This window comes from Dendropsophus ebraccatus, chromosome 9, assembly GCF_027789765.1.
Source record: "Dendropsophus ebraccatus isolate aDenEbr1 chromosome 9, aDenEbr1.pat, whole genome shotgun sequence".
NCBI classification, from domain to species: Eukaryota; Metazoa; Chordata; class Amphibia; order Anura; family Hylidae; genus Dendropsophus; species Dendropsophus ebraccatus.
The window spans coordinates 104,855,233-104,877,720 of record NC_091462.1 but is presented as its reverse complement, the minus strand read 5'-3'; the positions used below and the strand labels follow the sequence as shown (position 1 = coordinate 104,877,720).

The 22,488-nt window shown below is 45.3% G+C and overlaps 1 protein-coding gene and 1 long non-coding RNA gene across 7 annotated transcripts in view; one reads left to right on the top strand and one right to left on the bottom strand.

Moving 5' to 3' along the window:
* Positions 1–22,488, top strand: part of LOC138801402 (uncharacterized) — a 54,960-nt gene that overhangs the window by 7,843 nt on the left and 24,629 nt on the right. The gene's annotated exons all lie outside the window — the stretch shown is intronic.
* The window catches only part of EPN2 (epsin 2), a 48,952-nt gene continuing 44,013 nt past the window's right edge, over positions 17,550–22,488 (bottom strand). For all 6 annotated transcript variants that reach the window (XM_069984188.1, XM_069984187.1, XM_069984189.1 and 3 more), the window contains 2 exons: positions 19,945–20,163; positions 17,550–17,906 (listed from right to left, as the gene is read on the bottom strand). In XM_069984188.1, coding sequence (XP_069840289.1) covers positions 17,599–17,906; positions 19,945–20,163 — 527 coding nt within the window. In that variant the 3' untranslated portion in view covers positions 17,550–17,598. The remainder of the gene's footprint in view (positions 17,907–19,944; positions 20,164–22,488) is intronic.

Genomic DNA, 22,488 nt, shown 5'->3' with positions numbered 1-22,488 from the left:
ATATATGTAATATATATATATATATATATGCGGCAAGACAGATATTACCAATAACACCAGCATATAGGAAGAGAAAACATTATCACCATACATATTACCACCATACTATTACTGACCAAATCCTGTATACTGAGACCAATATTGCCAATAATACCAGTATACAAGGAGCAAATATTACCGCCACACTACAACCATCACCACCATATTGTTACTGACCAAATCCAGTATACTAAGACCAATAAAACACAGTACCGGATAACAAGTAACAAATATTACCAACACATACTGACTAACCCACCGCTGCTACTGACTAATACCACCACATACTGACTAACACCACCGCTGCTACTGACTAATACCACCGCTGCTACTGACTAATAACACCACATACTAACACTACCGCTGCTACTGACTAACACCACCACATACTGACTAACCCCACCGCTGCTACTGAATAAGATCCACTGTACAAAGATCACTTTTACCTCATCCAGTCATATAGAGATGGACGCAGCTCGACACAGGTTGTATACACCATATACATTACAGTGCAGTTATATCAAGTAACTCACAGGAGACGTCTTCTCAGAATTCTTCCTTTTTCATTTTCTTCTTCTCCATCTGCCCTCGGCCATTATGAGAACTTCTCCGAGCCACGAATCCACAGAATCTGCCAGACAGACATATTAGTGTCCTCACTCTGGCACCATCCTCATCTCTTTACACACTGCACATCTGTAATGGCCCCTTTACACCCTCATTTAGTGGGTAGCCCTGACACTATGTGACCCCCCTTATAGTATATAGAGATGGTCCCCACTGCATTTTGCCCCCCCCCACCTTATAGATGGCTCCCTCTCCCCTCATAGATGGCCCCCTCTCCCCCCACCCCTTATAGATGGCCCCTCTCCCCCCACCTCTTATAGATGGCCTCCTCTCCCCACCCCTTATAGATGGCCCCCTCTCTCCCCCTTTATAGATGCCCCCCTCTCCCCTCCCTTTATAGATGGCCCCCTCTCTCCCCCAATTATAGATGGCCCCCTCTTCTCCCCCAATTATAGATGGCCCCCTCTCTCCCCCCCATTATAGATGGCCCCCTCTTTCCCCATCCCTTATAGATGGCCCCCTCTTCTACCTCCCCTTAAAGATGGCCCCCTCTCTCCCCGCATTATAGATGGCCCCCTCTTCTCCCCCCTTTATAGGTGCCCCCCTCATTATAGATGGCCCCCTCTCTCCCCCCATTATAGATGGCCCCCTCTTCCCCATCCCTTATAGATGGCCCCCTCTTCTCCCCCCCTTATAGATGCCCACCTCTCCCCCATTATAGATGCCCCCCACTCCCATCCCTTATTGATGCCCCCCACTCCCATCCCTTAGAGATGCCCCCCTCTTTCCTCTATGCTAAGCAGAATTACAAAAAAAAAACAACAACACACAAACTCACCTAACAGCTCGCTCCCCCGGCGATCTTCTCCTTCTTCAGGCGCCGTCTGGTCCCCGGCTGATGCGCGGCTGCCGGGGGTGTCCCGTCCTATCCCCGGCAGCGCCGCGCAGTGAACTCCCTGTATGCCGGAACTGGGACTTCCGGCACAAAAAGCGTCTCTGATGTGCGCTTCCTGTGCCTGAAGTCAGGGCCCCAGGCGGCACAGGGAGTTCACTGATGCGCAGCGCTGCCGGGGATAGGATGGGACACCCCCGGCAGCTGCGCATCAGCCTGGGCCCGGACGAGCCTGCTCTTGTGACCGCAAGCAAAACAATGCTTGCGGTCACAAGAGTGATCCATGGGGGGGGTGCAGTGGCAAGGGGGGGCCCTCGTGGTGGGCCAGGTCGCAGCGGCGACTGCTGCGACCCTGGTAGCTACGCCACTGGGGTTAGTACTAGGAACTACTGTATTGTCCCACTACGTGTTTTTGTTCTTCTCTTACACCTTGGTAAAAGTAGCTTAGGATAGGTGGCCGCTGTTCCTTACTCCAACCACTAGATGTCACACTCTCACAGCACAGCTGTAGATAACGCAAGGTGCGTTTACACAGAGAGATTTATCTGACAGATCTTTGAAGCCAAAACCAGAAACAGACTATAAACAAGGAACAGGTCATAAAGGAAAGACTGGGATTTATCCTCTTTTTAAATCCATTCCTGGCTTTGGCTTAAAAAATCTGTCAGATAAATCTGTCTGTGTAAACGCACCATTAGGTCTAGATACACACACACACTTCCCTCTATAGTAAGTACTTCCCTTTAGTTGTCAGTTAGGTAGTGACTAAATCCCATGCCATAAAGGGACCTCGCTGGGCGCACGCACACAGCTCTCCAGGCAAGCCTCCACTCCGGGCTTCCTAGCAGCCAAAATCAGACCCTGCCGTTTAGTTTTAGGGTTAGGGTTGGGAGTCGGCTTTGGGTTACTACCAACATATGAATTAAAGGAGAGGTTAGGCCAAAAGTATTTTTTAATATGTTATTACTTATGGAAAGTTAGACAAATTCCTAATGTACATTAATTATGGGAAATGCACATATACTGCTAATTCCCTTAATTTAGTAGATCAGGGAGGGTTCAGATTCTGTAAAAAAAAAAAAAACATGATGTCACAAATCAGTTCTAATTCTCATGGAGTGTCCAGCAGGGGGAGCACTATATGTAGAAGTCTATGGCACTGTCTTGTTTTTATGGATGTCTATGTAAAGTAATGTAATATACACTATGCTTTATTTATTGAATACATTTATGGAATACTTTGGGGAGCAAGTGTCCTTGCTCCCCAAAGTGTTCCATAAATGTATTCATTCAATACATTTGAAGGGCACCGAGCAGGGAGGGAGAGAGGTGCCTGTGCATCTAACTACCTCCTTTCCTGCTCGGTGTTGGACACATATGAACTGTACTACTCCTTCCATCATCTGCTCGATGGCAGGGATGTGGGGATAGCCCTGGTACTATTCCCCCATCATCTGCGCATACTATGGGAGGGAAGAGTAGTACAGTGAATATGTGTGTGGGGGGAGGTGATGGGGATGGCCCTGCTACTACTCCCCTATCATCTGCTCATACTATGAGCAGATGATGGGAGGAGGAGTACAGTGCATAGGTGTCCTCCAGCACCGAGCAGGGAGGAAAGGGGGGGGGGGTAGTTATACGCACAGGCACCTCTCTCCCTCCCTTCTCAGTGTCCTCCAAATGTATTGATTGAATACATTTATCGAATAGTTTGGGGAGCAAGGACACTTGCTCCCCAAAGTATTCCATAAATGAATTCAATCAATAAAGCATAGTGTACATTACATTACATTACTTTACATAGACATCCATAGACACAATACAGTGCCATAGACTTCTACATATACTGCACCCCCTGCTGGACACTCCATAGGAATTACAACTGATTTGTGACGTCATGGTTTTTTACAGAATCTGAACCCTGCCTGATCTACTAAATTAAGGGAAATAGCAGTATATGTGCATTTCCCATAATTAATGTGCATTAGGAATTTAACTAATGGTGCGTTTACACAGACATATTTTCCTGTAAGATTTTTGAAGCCAAAGCCAGGAACAGACTATAAACAGGGAACAGGTCATAAAGGAAAGACTGAAATTTCTCCTCTGTTAAAATCCATTCCTGGCTTTGGCTTCCAAAATCTGTCAGATAAATCTGGCTGCTAGGAAGCCCGGAGTGGAGCAGCCAATGAAATCCGGACGGGGCAGGGTTTGCCTGGAGAGCTGTCTGTGTGCCCAGCAAGGTCCCTTTACGGTACGGTATTTAGACACTACCCAGTTATTTAGTGTCTGGCTACAGGCCAGGCAGGATGTGTACATAGTTTGCTCCTGCAGCTAGTTACCCAACCACTATGGGTTGCTAGACTAGACTAGACCCGGAGACAAGGTAAACGGAGACAAGGTTCATCCTTGCCTATGCTGTGGACTTGTGCTGTGCCTGTGCTGTGTGCTGTGCCAAAACAGGACAGTCAACCACCCTAGAAAAGGGACAGATAACTCAAGACTGGACCTGCAGTAGAGCACAGTGTCAGCAAGCCGCTCTCTACTGACAGACGCTCAGCTCTGTAGGAAGGACACTATAAGCCAGCTCCACCCAGAGCAGAGACCTGGGACTTGTACTACCCCATTAGGACGGAAACCTGACACTGTGGGGCAGAAGGCAGTTGGTTGAGAATGATGTGTTTCAGATAAACATAGAGATTCCAGCATATTTTAGTTTTTCATTCATTTTTTTCCCCCAATTAATATATTATACCGTTCCTGTGCTTTGATTAGATACTTAGCAGTACCATTTGCAGCACTTTTATCCAGGGATGGCTATGGTAGAGGGGGCGGCAGGGCTGTGCTTCATATCTGAGCACACTTGTGGCCTGCACTGAGCACCATAGACTATAATTAGATTCCTAGAAAGCCGCGTATGATCATAGAGGATTGTATTACTCGGAATCTCCTGTGTAGCCATCACAGAACCAAAGCGTCTAATGATGATCTCACTTACATTTTCTTACCAGTAGGTGGCGATCCACGCTTATTTTTCTCTGGAAAATGCAAAGAAAAAATATAAAGCTGCATGTTAACTTCACTTTTTTCTCCCTATACCATAGTGTTGTACCTGCACATCTACATATACATTATTTGGGACTGTACGGCAGTACATGTATTTAGAGTATGGTATTACTACTGGCACTATTATGCTGACACAGTATCATTATAAATTATATCTATTATGATATCTATTATGACACTATTATGTGCTGTAGCTACTATATGGCCCTGCTGTGCTGATACTGTATGGCACTGTTATGTAGTCATTTTACATAACTGTTCACTGTAATACCATGTAATATATATATAGCAGTATTGTGTGCAGCATTCTATGGCAGTGTTATCTGTTCACTGAAATACAATGTAATATAATGTATATAGCAGTATTGTGTGCAGCACTCTATGGTGGTGTTATCTGTCCACTGTAATACCATGTAATAGTGTATATATATTTAGCAGTATTGTGTGCAGCACTTTATGGCAGTGTTATCTGTTCATTCTAGTACAATACCATATATATAGCAGTATTGTGTGCAGCACTTTATGGCAGTGTTATCTGTTCACTCTAGTACAATACCATATATTTAGCAGTATTGTGTGCAGCACTTTATGGCAGTGTTATCTGTTCATTCTAGTACAATACCATATATATAGCAGTATTGTGTGCAGCACTTTATGGCAGTGTTATCTGTTCACTCTAGTACAATACCATATATATATAGCAGTATTGTGTGCAGCACTCTATGGCAGTGTTATGTGTTTACTATAAGGCTACAGTCACACATTCAGTAGTTTTTCAGGACCGTATATGATGTCTGCAATCGTCCGCAATCCGCAAAAAATGCAGTTGTGTAAATCTAGTGTGAACAGCCCAATAGAAATCAGTGGGCTGTAAATTAGTGTATTGTGTGCACTGTGTTAGACTATTAGGGCTCGTTCCCACTGAGCAAAAGCAGCTGAATTTCTGCGCTGAATCAGCGCTGAAATTTCAGCCGTTAAAATAGGTGCAGAGCTAATTTCCATTGTGTTGAATGGAAATTCTGCTCTGCAGTTCACACAGTGGAATTTCCGCACTGAACTAATCCGCTTTCCGCCAGAAGAATGAACATGTTCATTCTTCCACTAGCGGAAGCCTATACAAACCAATGGGGCTCTGATTTTCTGTTTCAGCGCGGAATACGCGCGTATTCAGCGCGGAATACAAGCGTAATACAAGCGGAAATTACTCGCTGAATCAGCGCGGAAATGGGGAAAAGGGGGGGAGGAGGATTCTAGTATATGTTCTGGTATAGTCTAGTTTACTCACCAAATACTCGCTGAATTTCAGCGCTGAATACATGCAGATTCAGCGCGAATTCCTCGAGTATTCCGCGCTGAATTTGTCATGAGCTGATTACGAGCTGAACACTTTCCTAGCAGAATACGCAGGGATTCTGCTTACATTCTGCTTATATTCTGCTCGGAATTCAACGTCAGTTGATTTCAGGCGGAAATATTTCCTTGCGTAATGCGCTCCTTTTGCTCTGTGTGAACGTAGCCTTAGGTACTCACTGTAGTACAGTATTATGTCAGCTCTATATAGCCGTGTTCTGTGTCCACATATTGGGTGTGTGCTGTATGGCGGTATTGTGTGTACTATATTACCAGGGCTGTGGAGTCGGTAAGCCGCAGCTCCGACTCTAACTCCGACTCCAACTCCTGAATTTTATCAGGACCGACTCCAACTCCGACTCCTGAATTTTATCAGGACCGACTCAGACTCCCGACTCCTGCTCCTTCATAAATGGCCGGTCATATACCAGGGGAGTTATTTATCACACTGGCTCAGCAGCTTCTCCCTAATGTCCTACATGATCCTGGGGCGACTTCTGAGGGAATAAGGAAACATATAAAGCGGATTCTCCTGTGTGTGCAGTGGATGCAGCCAGTCTCCAGCCTCCATGTCCTGAACTACTCACAACTAGACTAGATGGGACAGGTGGTCTCTTCCTGCTGACAATCTTCTATGTTTCTAACTAAATATTCACCATACTTAAAGAAACACTGCTAACAATGCCAGATCCCTGTAATATAGAGGTCAGCCATAGTCAGGGCCGTTTCTAGGTAATTTTGACTACAGGGCGAATCTTGATAAAACGTGCCCCCCCTCCATGAGTGATGTTTGGGGGCTAGGAAGAAGATGTGTGAGTATTATGCATAAAGCAGTGCTACCCAACTTTTTTAAGCTGAAAAAAAAGGCATTCATTCACTCACATGTGATGTCTTTTTGGACCTGAGGCGTCACTTTTCTTTCCGTCCAGCCCAGACCTCCGGGAAGATTTCTTGCAGCAACAATTCATCTCTTCTGAACCTGACAGACAAACATCTTAGGCTCCACACTTTTCCAGAAACTTCCTTACACTTTTTGTGTGTTATGGGCAGTAAAGTCAGTAGGTATGTGGGTTGCCCCCTGTATATAGGATGCCCTGCTGTGCCCTTATATAGTAATAATGACTCCTGATGTGCCTCCATATAGTAATAATGTCCCCTGCTCTGCTGTACCCTCCATATAGTAATAATGCCCCTTGATGTGCCTCCATATAGTAATAATATCCCCTGCTCTGCTGTACCCTCCATATAGTAATAATGTCCCCTGCTGTACCCCCACATAGTAATGATGTCCCCTGCTGTACCCCCATATAGTAATAATGCCCCCTGCCCTGCTGTGCCCCCACATTAAGTAATAGTTCCCCCTGTGCTCTGTCCCATAGTAATAATCCCCCCGTGCTCTGCCCCATAGTAATCCCCCCCATGCTGTCCCCATAGTAATTCCCCCCTGTGCTCTATCCCATAATAATCCCCCCTGTGCTTTGCCCATAGTAATCCCCCTGTGCTGTTCCCCATAGTAATCCCCCTGTGCTGTTCCCCATAGTAATCCCCCTCGTGCTGTGCCCCATAATAATCCCCCTGTGCTGTCCCCATAATAATCCCCCTGTGCTGTGCCCCATAATAATCCCCCTGTGCTGTGCCCCATAATAATCCCCCTATGCTGTGCCCCATAATAATCCCCCTGTGCTGTCCCCATAGTAATCCCCCTGTGCTGTGCCCCATAGTAATCCCCCTGTGCTGTCCCCATAGTAATCCCCCTATGCTGTGCCCCATAATAATCCCCCCTGTGCTGTGCGCTATAATAATCCCCCCTGTATTGCCCAACACACAAAAAAAACAAACCATTATACTCACATAATGCTTTGATAGAGTGGGTCCCTCTATCTTCGGATCTTCTCTCTTCAGCCTGTGCGGAGCAGGACACATCCTCCAGCAGTAACAGTGACGTCATATCACTGCGCCTGCTGGATGGAGTGTGCACGGCCAGGCTCTGGGAGAAGATGCGGGCGGCGGCCTGAAGAGGTGCCGAGCGCTCAGCTGATCGCCGGAGGGGAGTAATGTTACGGAGTCGGCATTTGGTCAGGTGAGCGCCGGGGGGGGTTTGGTGTTAGCGGAGACGGCGGGCCGGTCAGGTAAACACCAAGGGAGGCGGCGGCGGGCCGGTCAGGTGAGCGCCGGGGGGGTAGTGGAGTAAGGTCCCGGGGGTGCCAACAGCGCCCCCTAGCTGTTGGCGCCCCGTGCGGTTTCCCGGCCCGCACGCCACTAGAAACGGCCCTGGCCATAGTGATATACAGGGGGTCACACATAGTGATATAGAGAGGGGTCACACATAGTGATATAGAGAGGGGTCACACATAGTGATATAGAGAGGGGTAACACATAGTGATATAGAGAGGGGTCACACATAGTGATATAGAGGTCACACAGTGATATAGAAGGTCACTGTGGGGGCACGCAATAACACGCACGCACACACACACACACACACACAGCCTGCTGCAGCCATAGCACACATACACACAGCCTGCTGCAGCCATAGCACACATACACACAGCCTGCTGCAGCCATAGCATACACACACACACACACACACACCGCTTGCTGCAGCCATAGCACACACCACACACACACACACACTCGGCTTGCTGCGGCCATAGCACACATACACACAGCCTGCTGCAGCCATAGCACACATACACACAGCCTGCTGCAGCCATAGCACACACACACACACACAGATTGCTGCAGCCATAGCACACATACACACAGCCTGCTGCAGTCATAGCACACACACACAGCCTGCTGTAGTCATAGTACACACACACACCCACACCCACACAGCTGCAGCCATAGAACACTTAAAGGGGTAGTCCACCCAAAAAATTTTTCTTTCAAATCAACTGCTGCCATGAAGTGACAGAGATTTGTAATTTACTTCTATTAAAAAATCTCAAGCCTTCCAGTACTTATCAGCTGCTGTATGCCCAACAGGAAGTTGTATTATTTCCAGTCTGGAGAGCAGGAGGGGTTTTCTATGGGGATTTGCTCCTGCTTTGGACAGTTCCTGACATGGACAGAGGAGGCAACAGAGAGCACTGGGTCAGACAGGAAAGAAAACACTACTTCCTGCTGGACATACAGCAGCTAATAAGTACTGGAAGACTTAAGATTTTTTAATAGAAGTGAATTACAAATCTCTGGCACTTTATGGCACCAGTTGATTTGAAAGAAAAATTTTTTGGGTGGACTACCCCTTTAAGAAAAACACACAATCTTCTCCCAGAGAGAAAACACCACACTGAGGACAGAGGGTTACTACTACACTACTTATATCTTCTCCTCCTTCTCTATATTACACAGGATACCTTCATATTACACTGCTGCTCATATACAGTCATCCAGCATCCAGGAAGAGAACAGCACAGATCTCCCCCCACACAATGGACTCTTCCAGCTCAGAAACAATAGTGACCGACAACTTTTCCATGACCACCCTTATGTAATAGGGCCAGTGTCCTATTACTGATATATTCCCTGTCCACCCTTATGTAATAGGGCCAGTGTCCTATTACTGATATATTCCCCGACCACCCTTATGTAATAGGGCCAGTGTCCTATTACTGATATATTCCCCGACCACCCTTATGTAATAGGGCCAGTGTCCTATTACTGATATATTCCCCGACCACCCTTATGTAATAGGGCCAGTGTCCTATTACTGATATATTCCCTGACCCCCCTTATGTAATAGGGCCAGTGTCCTATTACTGATATATTCCCCGACCACCCTTATGTAATAGGGCCAGTGTCCTATTACTGATATATTCCCCCACCACCCTTATGTAATAGGGCCAGTGTCCTATTACTGATATATTCCCCGACCACACTTATGTAATAGGGCCAGTGTCCTATTACTGATATATTCCCTGACCACCCTTATGTAATAGGGCCAGTGTCCTATTGCTGACATATTCCCCGACCACCCTTATGTAATAGGGCCAGTGTCCTATTACTGATATATTCCCTGACCCCCCTTATGTAATAGGGCCAGTGTCCTATTACTGATATATTCCCCGACCCCCCTTATGTAATAGGGCCAGTGTCCTATTACTGATATATTCCCCGACCACCCTTATGTAATAGGGCCAGTGTCCTATTACTGATATATTCCCTGACCACCCTTATGTAATAGGGCCAGTGTCCTATTACTGATATATTCCCCGACCACTCTTATGTAATAGGGCCAGTGTCCTATTACTGATATATTCCCCGACCACCCTTATGTAATAGGGCCAGTGTCTTATTAGAATGTTGCTCATAATATATATTCATAAGCAAAATTTGTAAAATTCATATCAAAATTCAATTCTACATTTTTTAAAGATTTTTTTAAAGCTGGAGTTGGAGTCGGTACATTTTTTTTCCGATTCCAACCAAAACTAGCTCCGACTCCGACTTTACGACTCCGACGCTACAGCCTTGTATATTACACTATTATCTCACCTCTCTATGGCAGTGTTATGCGTTCCGTATAATACATTATCAGGTGGGTGCTGTATGGCGGTATTGTGTGTACTATATTACACTAATATCTCAGCTCTCTATGGCAGTGTTATGCGTTAGGTATAATAAAATATTGGGTGGGTACTGTATGGCGGTATTGTGTGTACTATATTACACTATTATCTCAGCTCTCTATGGCAGTGTTATGCATTCACTATTATACAATATCAGGTGGGTGCTGTATGGCGGTATTGTATATACTATATTACACTATTATCTCACCTCTCTATGGCAGTGTTATGCGTTCCGTATAATACATTATCAGGTGGGTACTGTATGGCGGTATTGTGTGTACTATATTACACTAATATCTCAGCTCTTTATGGCAGTGTTATGCGCTCACTGTAATACAATATTGGGTGGGTGCTATATGACGGTATTGTGTAAGTGTTATCCTGGCAGTCCAGCTCTCTATGGCAGTGTTGTGCGTTAAGTATAAAAAAAATATTGGGTGGGTACTGTATGGCGGTATTGTGTGTACTATATTACACTATTATCTCAGCTCTTTATGGCAGTGTTATGCGCTCACTGTAATACAATATTGGGTGGGTGCTATATGACGGTATTGTGTGCCGCCATACAATGGTCACAGTTGGGGGTAACGTCAACACTAAAATTGCAAGACCGGTTGGTAGTTCTTGCATTTCCTGACACGTCCAGGTAATATAATCACAAACCTTTCACAATCCGGGGATTAGCGGTGGCGGCGTCACTCAATCCTTTAAATGAATGATTTGAGGCGATTGTGGTGAATTATATCCGACCGCTCCCTCAGCCGGGACACAAATCACTGACGATTACACGGCAGGATTCCTAATTGCTGCAGCCATGAATCGATAGGCCCCGGCTAAGGAGGCGGCAAGGCGACGGCTGATGGCAGACACAGGAGAGCGGCCGCACTCAGCCCTCGCTGCAGGACCCATGGATTGCTGCCGCCATGGAGTTTCTCTCATTGACCTACTTTGTTTTTTGCCTGTTTAAAAACATCTAATTCAGAAGAAATCCTCAAATCACATGATCAATGAATCACATGATTCGTAATAGACAACAAAAAAAGCATGTACTCGTACTTAAAGGGGGAAAATGCCTTTAAAAAAGCATGCCAAAGATGTCTATATATATAAAAAAAAAAACATGGTGTTTTACAACCTGCAAAACGCAACACCCCCCAAAAAACTGTGTGACACTTGTACATTTATGTTGGGTGGCAATACTATGGGGGTAGAGGAGGTTTGTATTTCGGACTATTCTCCTCTAAGATATAAGTGGTTATCCACTAATAGTAAAAAAAATTAGCTATGTTCTTCCAGAAAAAGCGCCTCTCTTATCCTAAGATTGTGCATGGTATTGCAGCTTAGTTCCACTGAAGTGAATAGAGCTGAGTTGTAATACCACACAGAGCCTGAGGACAGGGGTGGCGCTGTTTCTATGTTTGTTTGTTTTTTATTATTCTGAATAACCTCTTTGAAGAATGAGTCCAGGAAGCTGAGATATAAGGTGCTGTATAGTGGAGTAGAGCTGTTGCTGAACACTGTAGTCACCCAGGTTTTCTTACCTGTAGTATTTTTTTTTTTCTATCTAGCAATTTAAAATTTTGCCAAAAAATTGTGTAAATTTGAGAATAGGAGAAATGTGTAGACCTCAGTGCATAGACCACCAGCAATTACACTGAGGTTTATTTATATATCTAATATGTACAGATGTAGCAGAGCTGAGTATGTATTTAGCATGAATCGGGCAGTAAAGAATTAAAGGGGTGCTAAGGAAAGACCAAAAAGTTATTTCAAATGAACTGGTGTTGATTAGTAATTTACCTCTATTTAAAAATCTCCAGTCTTCCAGTACTTAACAGCTGCTGTATAACCTGCAGGAAGTGGTGTATTCTTGCCAGTCTGACACAGTGCTCTCTGCTGCCACCTCTGTCTGTGACAGGAACTGTCAAGAGCAGTAAAAGATCCCCATAGAAAACCTCTCATGAAAAGAGGTGGCAGCAGAGAGTACTGTGTCACACTGAAAAAAATACACTACTTCCTGTAGAGCATACAGCAGCTGATAAGTACTGGAAGATTTTTAATTAGAAGTAAATTACAAATTTATATAACCTTCTGACACCAGTTTATCTTCGGAGTGCCCCTTTATATGACACACTCGGGTCTGCTATATCAGCATATAAGTCAGTGTACAGTATATACTGCAGTAATGTAGACAAAAAGACCAGACACTCGGATCCCAGGGAGGTCATTGGTGTTATCTTGCATGAGATTACAACTCTCATTCTGCAGCCACAGGAGTCCGCCATAGGTGCAGTCGTATTCGGCCGTTATATCGGCGTTCACAGAAAAGTCTCAGAGTCCATCTTGTCGTAAAAATAGGACTTTAAGTGAAGGAGGGGGGGTAAATACAAAAGAAAAAAATAACTTAGACTTTGCAGAGCCGACCGGTACACGTAACACGTGACAGCGGGACAAGGCGTCCGCCATCATCTGCTTTTACAATGCATCGATATGTCAGATTTACATCGGCGGCTTCACACAGCGCCATAAGCGCACAGCTTAAAAATAAAAATTAGATTAAATATAAAGAAAAAAATTTTGTTTTAGATTTTTAAAAAAAGTCAAATAATTGAGCAAATTGCGCTGTGTGAAGCCAGCGTTACAAAAACTTTTTTTTTTAAAAATACATTGAACAATAATTCAAATAATAATTTTGGACATGTAAAATTTCTGGTTACACAAATTCATCGGACAAATTACGGTCCCAGGCTAATTTTTTTTCCTTTTCTTTACCCAACTTCGTGGTATGATAATACGCCACGTGGCAAATTATTGCACCGCCCGATTTTGGTAGATTGCAGTGCACCTATTAGTCTGTGGGGGGCGCATGAGATCACGTATCGCCATATGGGATGGCATAAAATCCAACATGGCGCAGTGGAGCTCGGGTTAAAAATAAGGGGTTAATAGAAAATGGCGCTTTTTTTTGGCCGTTTGTTGACCGCTGCAAAGGAGAAGAGGAGGCGTCGCCCATGGTAACCAGCTTTCTTTTTTTTTTTTTTTAAGGTCCTGAAATTGGATTGGGATCTTAGTCATTGCTATATGAAAACCAGTTGCCCATGGCAACCAGCTTTCATTATTTAGAGGAGAGATGGAATTTGATTGGTTGCCATGGGTGACTGCTTGTCATATAGCGATGACTGAAACACCAATCACAACGCAGCTTTCACTTTGCAAGAGAACCAAAGCTGCGATGTGATGTGACTGGTTGCCATGGGTAACAAAGGTAGTCAGTGCAGGTGCACCTGATATGTTGGCGACATTGCATTCTATGTTATGGTTTTGAGATTTGGGGATGTAGGTGCCTTTTTGTTAGGGATCACCCAGTATTGTCTTAAAGGGGTTGTCCAGGATTCAAAAGAATAGGTCTGCTTTTATCCACAAACAGCACCACCCATGACCAAAGGTTGGGCGTGGTATTGCAACTCATTCCAGTTCACTTAAATTAGGGGTGGGGAATCTTCGGCCCTCCAGCTGGTGCAAAACTACAACTCCCACCATGCCTGGACAGCCTTCGGCTGTCCAGGCATGATGGGAATTGTAGTTTTGCAACAGCTGGAGGTGCCAAAAGTTCCCCATTTCTGATTTTGGAGCTGAGTTGCAATACCAGACATAACCTATGGACAGGTGTGGCACCGTAGTCTGTTCATATATGAGGTTTCAGGGGTTACTCCCTATGCACAGGATAGAAAATAACTGCCTGAAAGTTTGGGGCTTGACTGCTGGGACCCCCACAGACTATGACGGCTGAAGTCCCGTAAACATGGCCGCTTCTACTCCATAACTGACCTCCCTTCCTGTGAATGGTGGGAAACCCCCAACCATCAGATACTTATCACCTGTCCTGGGTATAGGGGGATATTTTTCAATCTTAGGATAACCCAAGCTTGTCCCTATGACAAGACTTCCTGTTCCTTTATTCTGACAGGTAAGTGTCATCATAGGAACACTAAGGTCATGGCCACCTTTTAGAAACCAGGTTGTAATGAGGTGCCATGTTCCTGGGCAGCCATAGCACAGGGAAAGGAAGTATTGTCATGAGGACACAGATCTCATAGGAGAATATAACACTTGAGGAGCCTTACAGATTCTCGGACATAAATCGGTGCACGGGAGAACTGCGCGGTGAGGCTCAGTTTACACTGCAATTTTACTGTTTGTTTGGGGTGTGAAGGCCTGTCATGGCCAGCGTGGCAGGAAGAGACGGGCAGGTAGTCATCTGGGTGGCTCACGCCCGTGTGTAGTCACTGCTCTGTGCCTGTCAGCATGCTCGGTGGGATGATTGACAGGCAGAGAGGCCAGTAACAGGCCTCTCTGCCTGTCAATCATTCCCTCCGAGCACACTGACAGGCCAATTGAGCTGATTGGTTCCCTTTAAAACAGGGAATATTTTTTTTGGATTTTTTTGGGGTACACAAGAACGTGGTTAAGTAACCATTTAAAAACAGATCTGTTAAACGAACTACAAAAACATAGTGTGAACCCAGTCAAAAACGTGGTTGACCACTTTTTTGTGTACGCTAAACAAAAGCGTTTTGATTCGGGGGGTTTTTCTGATGTGTATTACAATAAATAAAAAAAAAAAAACGGGTCCGTTTTAGGCTATGTTTACACAATGTAAAACAGTGGCCGTTATTTTATTTCTATTTGGATTGTGGGCACCTGTGCAAAGTACGGCCATACATTGTGTGAACAGAGGGTTAAAGACGGCCGCTGGTTGCTAAACTGCAGCTGTGGAAAATTGACGAGTTATTTTTTTTTCTACGCCTGCATTGAATAAGGGCCATAGTGGGCGCTAGGTGTCAGCACTACGGTCGTTGTTTTATTGACTGCTATGTTCTGTGCGACGACCAAAAACTACGGCCATAGTTTACCGTATTTTTTACACTGTGTGAACATAGCCTTAATCCGTTTTTATTTATAATGGAAGACAATGGAAAAAACTGATCAAAACGGTTGCACACATATACATCCGTTTTTTCATCCATTTTTTCCATTAAACTGATCCATTAAACAGACAGCAAAAGCGCAGTGTGAGCCCAGCCTAACCGCTGCTATACAGTTATTTTTTAGGGTACGTTCACACTTACCGGATCCGCAGCAGATTTTATTTAAATAACTGAACACAGCATTAAATCTGCACCATGAAATCTGCTGCGGATCCTGTAGGTGTGAACGCACCCTTAGGGAGATTTATCAAACTGGTGTAAAGTAGAATTATACCATTCTACTCATTCCTGTGCGGCCATGTTACCCCATCAAACATGGAGGAATGGAATCCCTTTCCTGAATAATTGACTTTTTTTTTTTTGGCTACAAAAATAAAACTGAAATGACTTTAAATCCCTGAAGATTTCACTCCAAGAAAATAAAAACAACCAACAAAAAGTATGATGAGATCGGCACTGAGTGACTCACTGTGACAACCAAATCCTAAGAGAGCAGGGGAAGGGGAGGACGCTGCCAGCGTCACTGTCCATAGCAACCAAACAGCTGTCATTTCATAGGACCGGTTGCTATGGGCAGCGCCGCCATTTTGTCTTTTATACCAGCCCCTCTGTGGGGGTTACTGTACCCTGATGTACAACGCCAGTGCACCAGTCAGTGGAGAGAGAAGATTAAAGCAGCAATGGGTTATTATTCTAAAGGCGGCCATTTTTTATCGGATGAAGAAACAGTCATGAATGCATCAGTCTCCATAGGGATGCGGCTCTCGATGCGACAGCCAAGTGAGTCCAAGGCTAGATACAATATATCACATACTTGCCAAAATCGGTACATTTAGGCCCCGCCCCCAGGAACGGCTAAGAACGCCACTCTTGGGCGGGGTTTATGCCACCAAAATCAAAACTATTGGCAAGTATGTCCTCAGCGCCACCTATGGGTGAGTATGTCACCATCTAGTACAGGCCTCGCCGTCACCTATACCCACACGTTTCAGTCTATCACATAGCTTAGAATCATTCAGGTCACATGTTCACGCTGCATTGACATGACTCTTAAAGGTGATTTCCGATTTTATATCAATAAAGAAGTTTCCATCTTGCTTGCTGTCAGTGAAAGTAAAAATTACTATATACATCTAGGAGCTGAACTCCGATACAGCTCAGGCTTTGTTACAATTGTCTTGACCAGGGATGGGGAACATTTGGCCCTCCAGCTGTTGCAAAACTACAATTCCCATCATGCCTGGACAGCCAAAGGCTGTCCAGGCATGATGGGAATTGTAGTTTTGCAACAGCTGGAGGGCCGAAGGTTCCCCATCACTGATCTAGACCCATCCGGAACACAAATCTCTCTGCTGTCCCGATGGTTTGTTACAATGTATCGGTTCAGTCTAGATCAAGACTAGTCAGGCTGAAACTTCACCAAACCCTCAGCTGTGAGATGTACAAGAAGGGTTCTTGTTGGCCGACAGCGAGCAGAGGAAACAAAATATATATTTTTTTAAAAAGCTGATGGCGTTTTATGTACATAAAGTTGGAATCCCCCTTTAATTCACAAGATGGCTGCCTACGCTACACTGCATTATGTCTGGCTGTTAGATTGGGGGGGGGGGGGGCACAGTACAAGCTCTAATCAGAAACCTGTCTTCATCAGCATTAAAACCCGCAGGTCATAACCGCGTAAGTCATGTTATAGGCACGCGATGCATTCTCGTCAGGTCCGCGTCGGCGCGGTTTTTCTTATATGTAACAGGATAAACTCTCTGTCTTTAGAAATACTCAGTCCCAACACTTTCTCTTACAAATCTTACAAATCCATGTATGTGTTTTTCCTCCTCCAAGCCTTGTATCCCGGTGAGAGTGACGGAGCCTTGGTGGAAAAGAAGACCATGTGACAAGCGATAGACAGGAGGCCGCCGTCCAGCTTTGGTGTCCGTGAAACATTAGATGTGATAGAAAGCTTCGGTTTATTCATCCTTAGCTAGAGGCTTGGCCCCTCGGGGCCCACATCTCCCACACCCCACAGGACGGAAACCGCCAGACATTACTCTTAGCACTGGAAGAAGACGACGACAGTTTAGCGGTGTAGTGTTTACTATACATGATAGACAATATCCTGTGGCCTTCATAGCAAGAAAGGATTGGTGGCATTCATGGCTTGGGCTGTGGAGGGTGGGATGGCTGAGCTGTGGTGGGGCAAGGTGGCTGCCATGTTCATGTTAATCCCAAGTCCTGTTGGCGGTACTGCCGGTAATGTGGACATTCCCAGTAATGGCGGTGGTACGGCGCCCTCTGCAGCCATGGCTGGCACTGTGTTGAAGGACGGGCTGACTCCCATCATTGGGCTGGAACGCAGCTGGTTGAGGGTGAGAGCTTGCGGCTGGTTCACCTGGAAAGGATTGACGGCTGGAGTAGATGCCGGCGCAGGGGTTCCTGAAAGGAGAAAGAAAGTCAATGTGCGTGGCCATCTAATGGTAAAGTCCCAGAACCAGGAGTCCGCCCCTACTGCAAAATGTACATATGGTAGTATACTAAATTCCCACTATAGTGTCTGCCATAGAGGACATTCTTCTGCATAGAGGTGAGAGCTTAGGGCATAAAGGACACAATCTCTGCCTTGGAGGCCATAATGTCTGCCTTAGCCACTACTAGGCCGATTACCAGCCATTTCGCCTGATAAACGTTTAGTGTAATAGCTCATGTCTAAAGGCAACGATTGGTTGACACGCACAATGCATAAAATCCCAAAAGTGAGGGTTTGCTGGAGATTGCTCCACAGAGTAGGAGCAGCGGATCGTCACTCCTTTCTATGGGCACCCGTCCGGGCGGCTGCGGGAGGTGCCCCCCACTCGATGTCGGTGAGTGTAATAGCACAGACAGCGAGTGGTCCATCTAATACAGCCCTTACTCATAGTGGCCAGTGTGTGCATGATGACCAAAGAATTAGTCAATGAGGCCATAATGTCAGGAAAAGAGTCCATAGGGTCACTCATAGAGGCCCTAGAGCAGGGATGGGGAACCTGCGGCTCTCTAGCTGTTACAAGGCTTTGGCTGTGGCTGTCCAGGCATGATAGGAGTTGTAGTTTTGCAACAGCTGGAGAGCCACAAGTTCCTCTAGAGCCATGTGCATAGAGGCTGAGCAAAATTGGGTTTTTTGAATGAAGAGGTAGAGGTACGGCTTAATAAAAAAGAAATCTCTTGCAATGTGTCCCTCTTTTCACTAGGAGGCATAGTATATGTATACCCCAGAGGGGGCCTGTGCTCTAGAATTACACATCTACAGAATATCCCACTGCTTGAAGAGTAACCTGAAAGCTCCTGAGCTTCAATACAAAATCTATAGCATATAACAGAACCCGGATGTATCTAGTACCATTATCACGGGGCTTTGGGGCAGAGGCCCCTTCAAGAACCCCCTATAGATATTCTTATAACTCTGACAGGCCTGGGAAAGAGATGTGTGAGCCGCATGCAGCTCAGGAATCGGAAAGACATACGAAATGATTAAATTATTCTAGAAGGAGAAAAAGATGCGGGACGCCCCTGAGAAGTTCCTGTGGGTGGCAGGAGAGCCTGGCCTGGCCTTGTGAGAGGCCTCTTTATGCCGCTCTGACTGGAGGGAGTGTGGGCGGCTTACAAGGTATTTCAGGAATCCCCAATGTAAACAGGTCATTTCCGATTTCCAGGCAGACAGGAAAAACACAGGAAAGAAACTTTCTCCTGTATTAAGAGTCCCTGGCCTGGTGCCAGAGCCAATTACAGTGTCTCAGTGAAACCGGGGAGCCTCCTCCACATGGACGTCCCAGGGGGCCGGGGGCCGATCATGAGCTTCAGGCCACTCCAGAATAATTAAAAAAAGGAACTCACTTACTATTCAGTACTGAAGAGACGGGTGACCCTACAAACCAACACAGTGCTGCACCCTCTTATATAGACCGTCTCCAGACACTGAAGGGCTTTGTCCGCCACTGGTGCAAGGGTCAAATCTCCCCTCTGTTCTACTCGATCAGTATTCACAAGACGCATTCCGGCTCCTTACACTCCTACATGCCGTGATCCATAAAAACGGCATAAGCTATATATATATATATATATATATATATATATATATATATATATACATATATATACTGTATATAAAGCTGTAGTACATGCAGCAGCCACTAAGGGAGACATATTCTGCTGAGCTCAACAATAAATCTGTCTTTATTTAGCTCCCCCTAGTGGTGGTTGCAGGTGGCAAGAATTCGTTTGGCGACTGTGTGTCAAAACATATATAAGAAAAAAAATCTGAGATTCCGACCCTTTAACCTAATTGCTACTCAGGATGCCTAATAAATCGATTATTGCAACTACAGCACAGATTTATGTATAATTTAAGGGAAAAAATCATATCTTTTTAAGTGATATCACACCGAGATGGGTCCCAACGTTCAGCTCTGCTACATCTAACATAATACTGGACTCCTACCTGATGCCAAGAATGGGTTGAACGTAGGGGCAGGCTGAGCAGGCATGGTAACCAGCGTGTCCAAGTTCACTAAGGCAGCATTAGGTCCCAGGAAAGACTCTGGGGTTTTCCGAGCTATGGTCTGTTTGCTGGTACTTGTGGTAGTGGTGGTCTGCGAATCAAAGAGGTCAGGACTTGTGGTGCCGCTACGCAGGGATGGTAAAGTTGATATGGAGTCAGCTGGAAGAAAAAACATAAGACTGTAAGGACGCATGGATTTACACAAGCTCTTAAAGGGAAACTATTAGCAGTTTAGAAGAATCTAACCTAATCTAATTTGATGGCCCTATAGGACACGGGATTCTGAGGATGAAAGGGTGTTTCTTACCTTCATCCTCTGCGCTGTTTCTGAGAGATTCAGATATGCAAACAGGTTGTTTTGGTGCACTGGGGGAGGGGCTACAACCACTAGTGCACCGATCTGCCCTGGCCAGCCCGCTCTGCTTATATTCAGTAACAGGGGTGAGCTGCTATTGGTGCACTAGTGCTTGTAGCCCCGCCCCCAGGGCACCAAACCAACCTGTTTGCATAAGGATTAAACTCAGAATATCTTGGAAACAACATCGAAAATCAAGGTAAGGGACTAAGAGCCCCATGTCCTATAGGAAGCTATCCGCAGGTTACATGCTTCTAACCTGCTCATAGTTTCCCTTTAATGACATGTATGCACCTGACATTATTAGGAATGTCTCAGTAGTGCAGCCTCAGGCTTTGGGCCTATAACTTCAAGTGATCATATCTCGGACTAGAAGTGACATATTAAAGAACAGTTTTCCCTACTTTAATATATTTTAAGGACCTTATTATTCTAGAAGAGGTGGTGCCACAAGAGCTGCCAAGACCACAGACCCCCCCCCCTCCCCCACCTTAAATTAAGACAAGCTATATTAAGAACAAGCTGCGTGTAATTTAAGGTAAAGTTCCCAGCTGTAGCACATTACATAACAAATGTTCTGTGTCAGATAGCGGGCCTCTTCCTCTCCATTCTGAATGTCCCAAAACTACACAGCACATGTGTGCCCTCTGACCCCACACTCCATCCAGAGCTGCCGTACACTGAAAGACAGCCATTCTGCCAGATGTTGGACTCTCCCAGGCACCTGGGATGCATCATATTTCACCATGCACTTTCCAAGCAGAAAATACTTGCAGAGTCTCGGCCGCCAGAGGAATGTTCTGGATGCAAGACAAGTTGTGTTTAACTTTGTAGGAAGGACGCACTAGCTGAATTAATCAGCTATTGCAGCTGCTACTGACTGATGGCACCAAAGCATGATGGGAAATGGAGGTGTATGAGTCGACTGGCTGCAGGGCACTGTACGGAGGGCTGACTGTAAAGTTATTTGTGAAGGCGAAGACCTCAAAAGGTCATACTATAGGGCTATGCACTGGAGGACAGCCCATCGGACAGCATAGTGTTGTACACAGGAGGACTGACCAGTGTGTTGTACAAAGGAGAGTCAATAAAGCACTATTTAAAGGACTGACTGTAGGACTATATACCGGAGGACTCACCATAGTTGTGTACACAGGAGAACTGCCAAAGCACTATTCACAGGACTGACTGTAGGACTATATACAGGAGGACTCACCATAGTTGTGTACACAGGAGAACTGCCAAAGCACTATTCACAGGACTGACTGTAGGACTATATACAGGAGGACTCACCATAGTTGTGTACACAGGAGGACTGACAAAGTACTATTCACAGGACTGACTGTAGGACTATATACAGGAGGACTCACCATAGTTGTGTACACAGGAGGACTGACAAAGTACTATTCACAGGACTGACTGTAGGACTATACACAGGAGGACTCACCATAGTTGTGTACACAGGAGGACTGACAAAGTACTATTCACAGGACTGACTGTAGGACTATATACAGGAGGACTCACCATAGTTGTGTACACAGGAGGACTGACAAAGTACTATTCACAGGACTGACTGTAGGACTATATACAGGAGGACTCACCATAGTTGTGTACACAGGAGAACTGCCAAAGCACTATTCACAGGACTGACTGTAGGACTATATACAGGAGGACTCACCATAGTTGTGTACACAGGAGGACTGACAAAGTACTATTCACAGGACTAAATGTAGGGCCAGGGGCGTAGCTAGGATTCATGGGACCCCATAGCAAAAAACTGTATGGGGCCCCATAAATCCTGTACGCCCCCCTAGTGCATATGTATACACCATGAGTAGACTTTACACAGGGAAATCATCTCAGTGTAATAAGAAATACTCAACCAGAAATAAAAGAAAATGGTGGGTTCTTTTATTAGAGCCCAGCATTAATAGAAGCTGCGGCAGAACATCTTTGGGAGCAAACCTGTCAATCACTTGAGACACAACTGACATACACAAACACACACATATACACCAGTGCTACAGACATTGCTGACATACACACACACACACATATAGCCACAGATACATACACATACTGACATATACATATATACACAGATACATTTATACACACACTGACATATA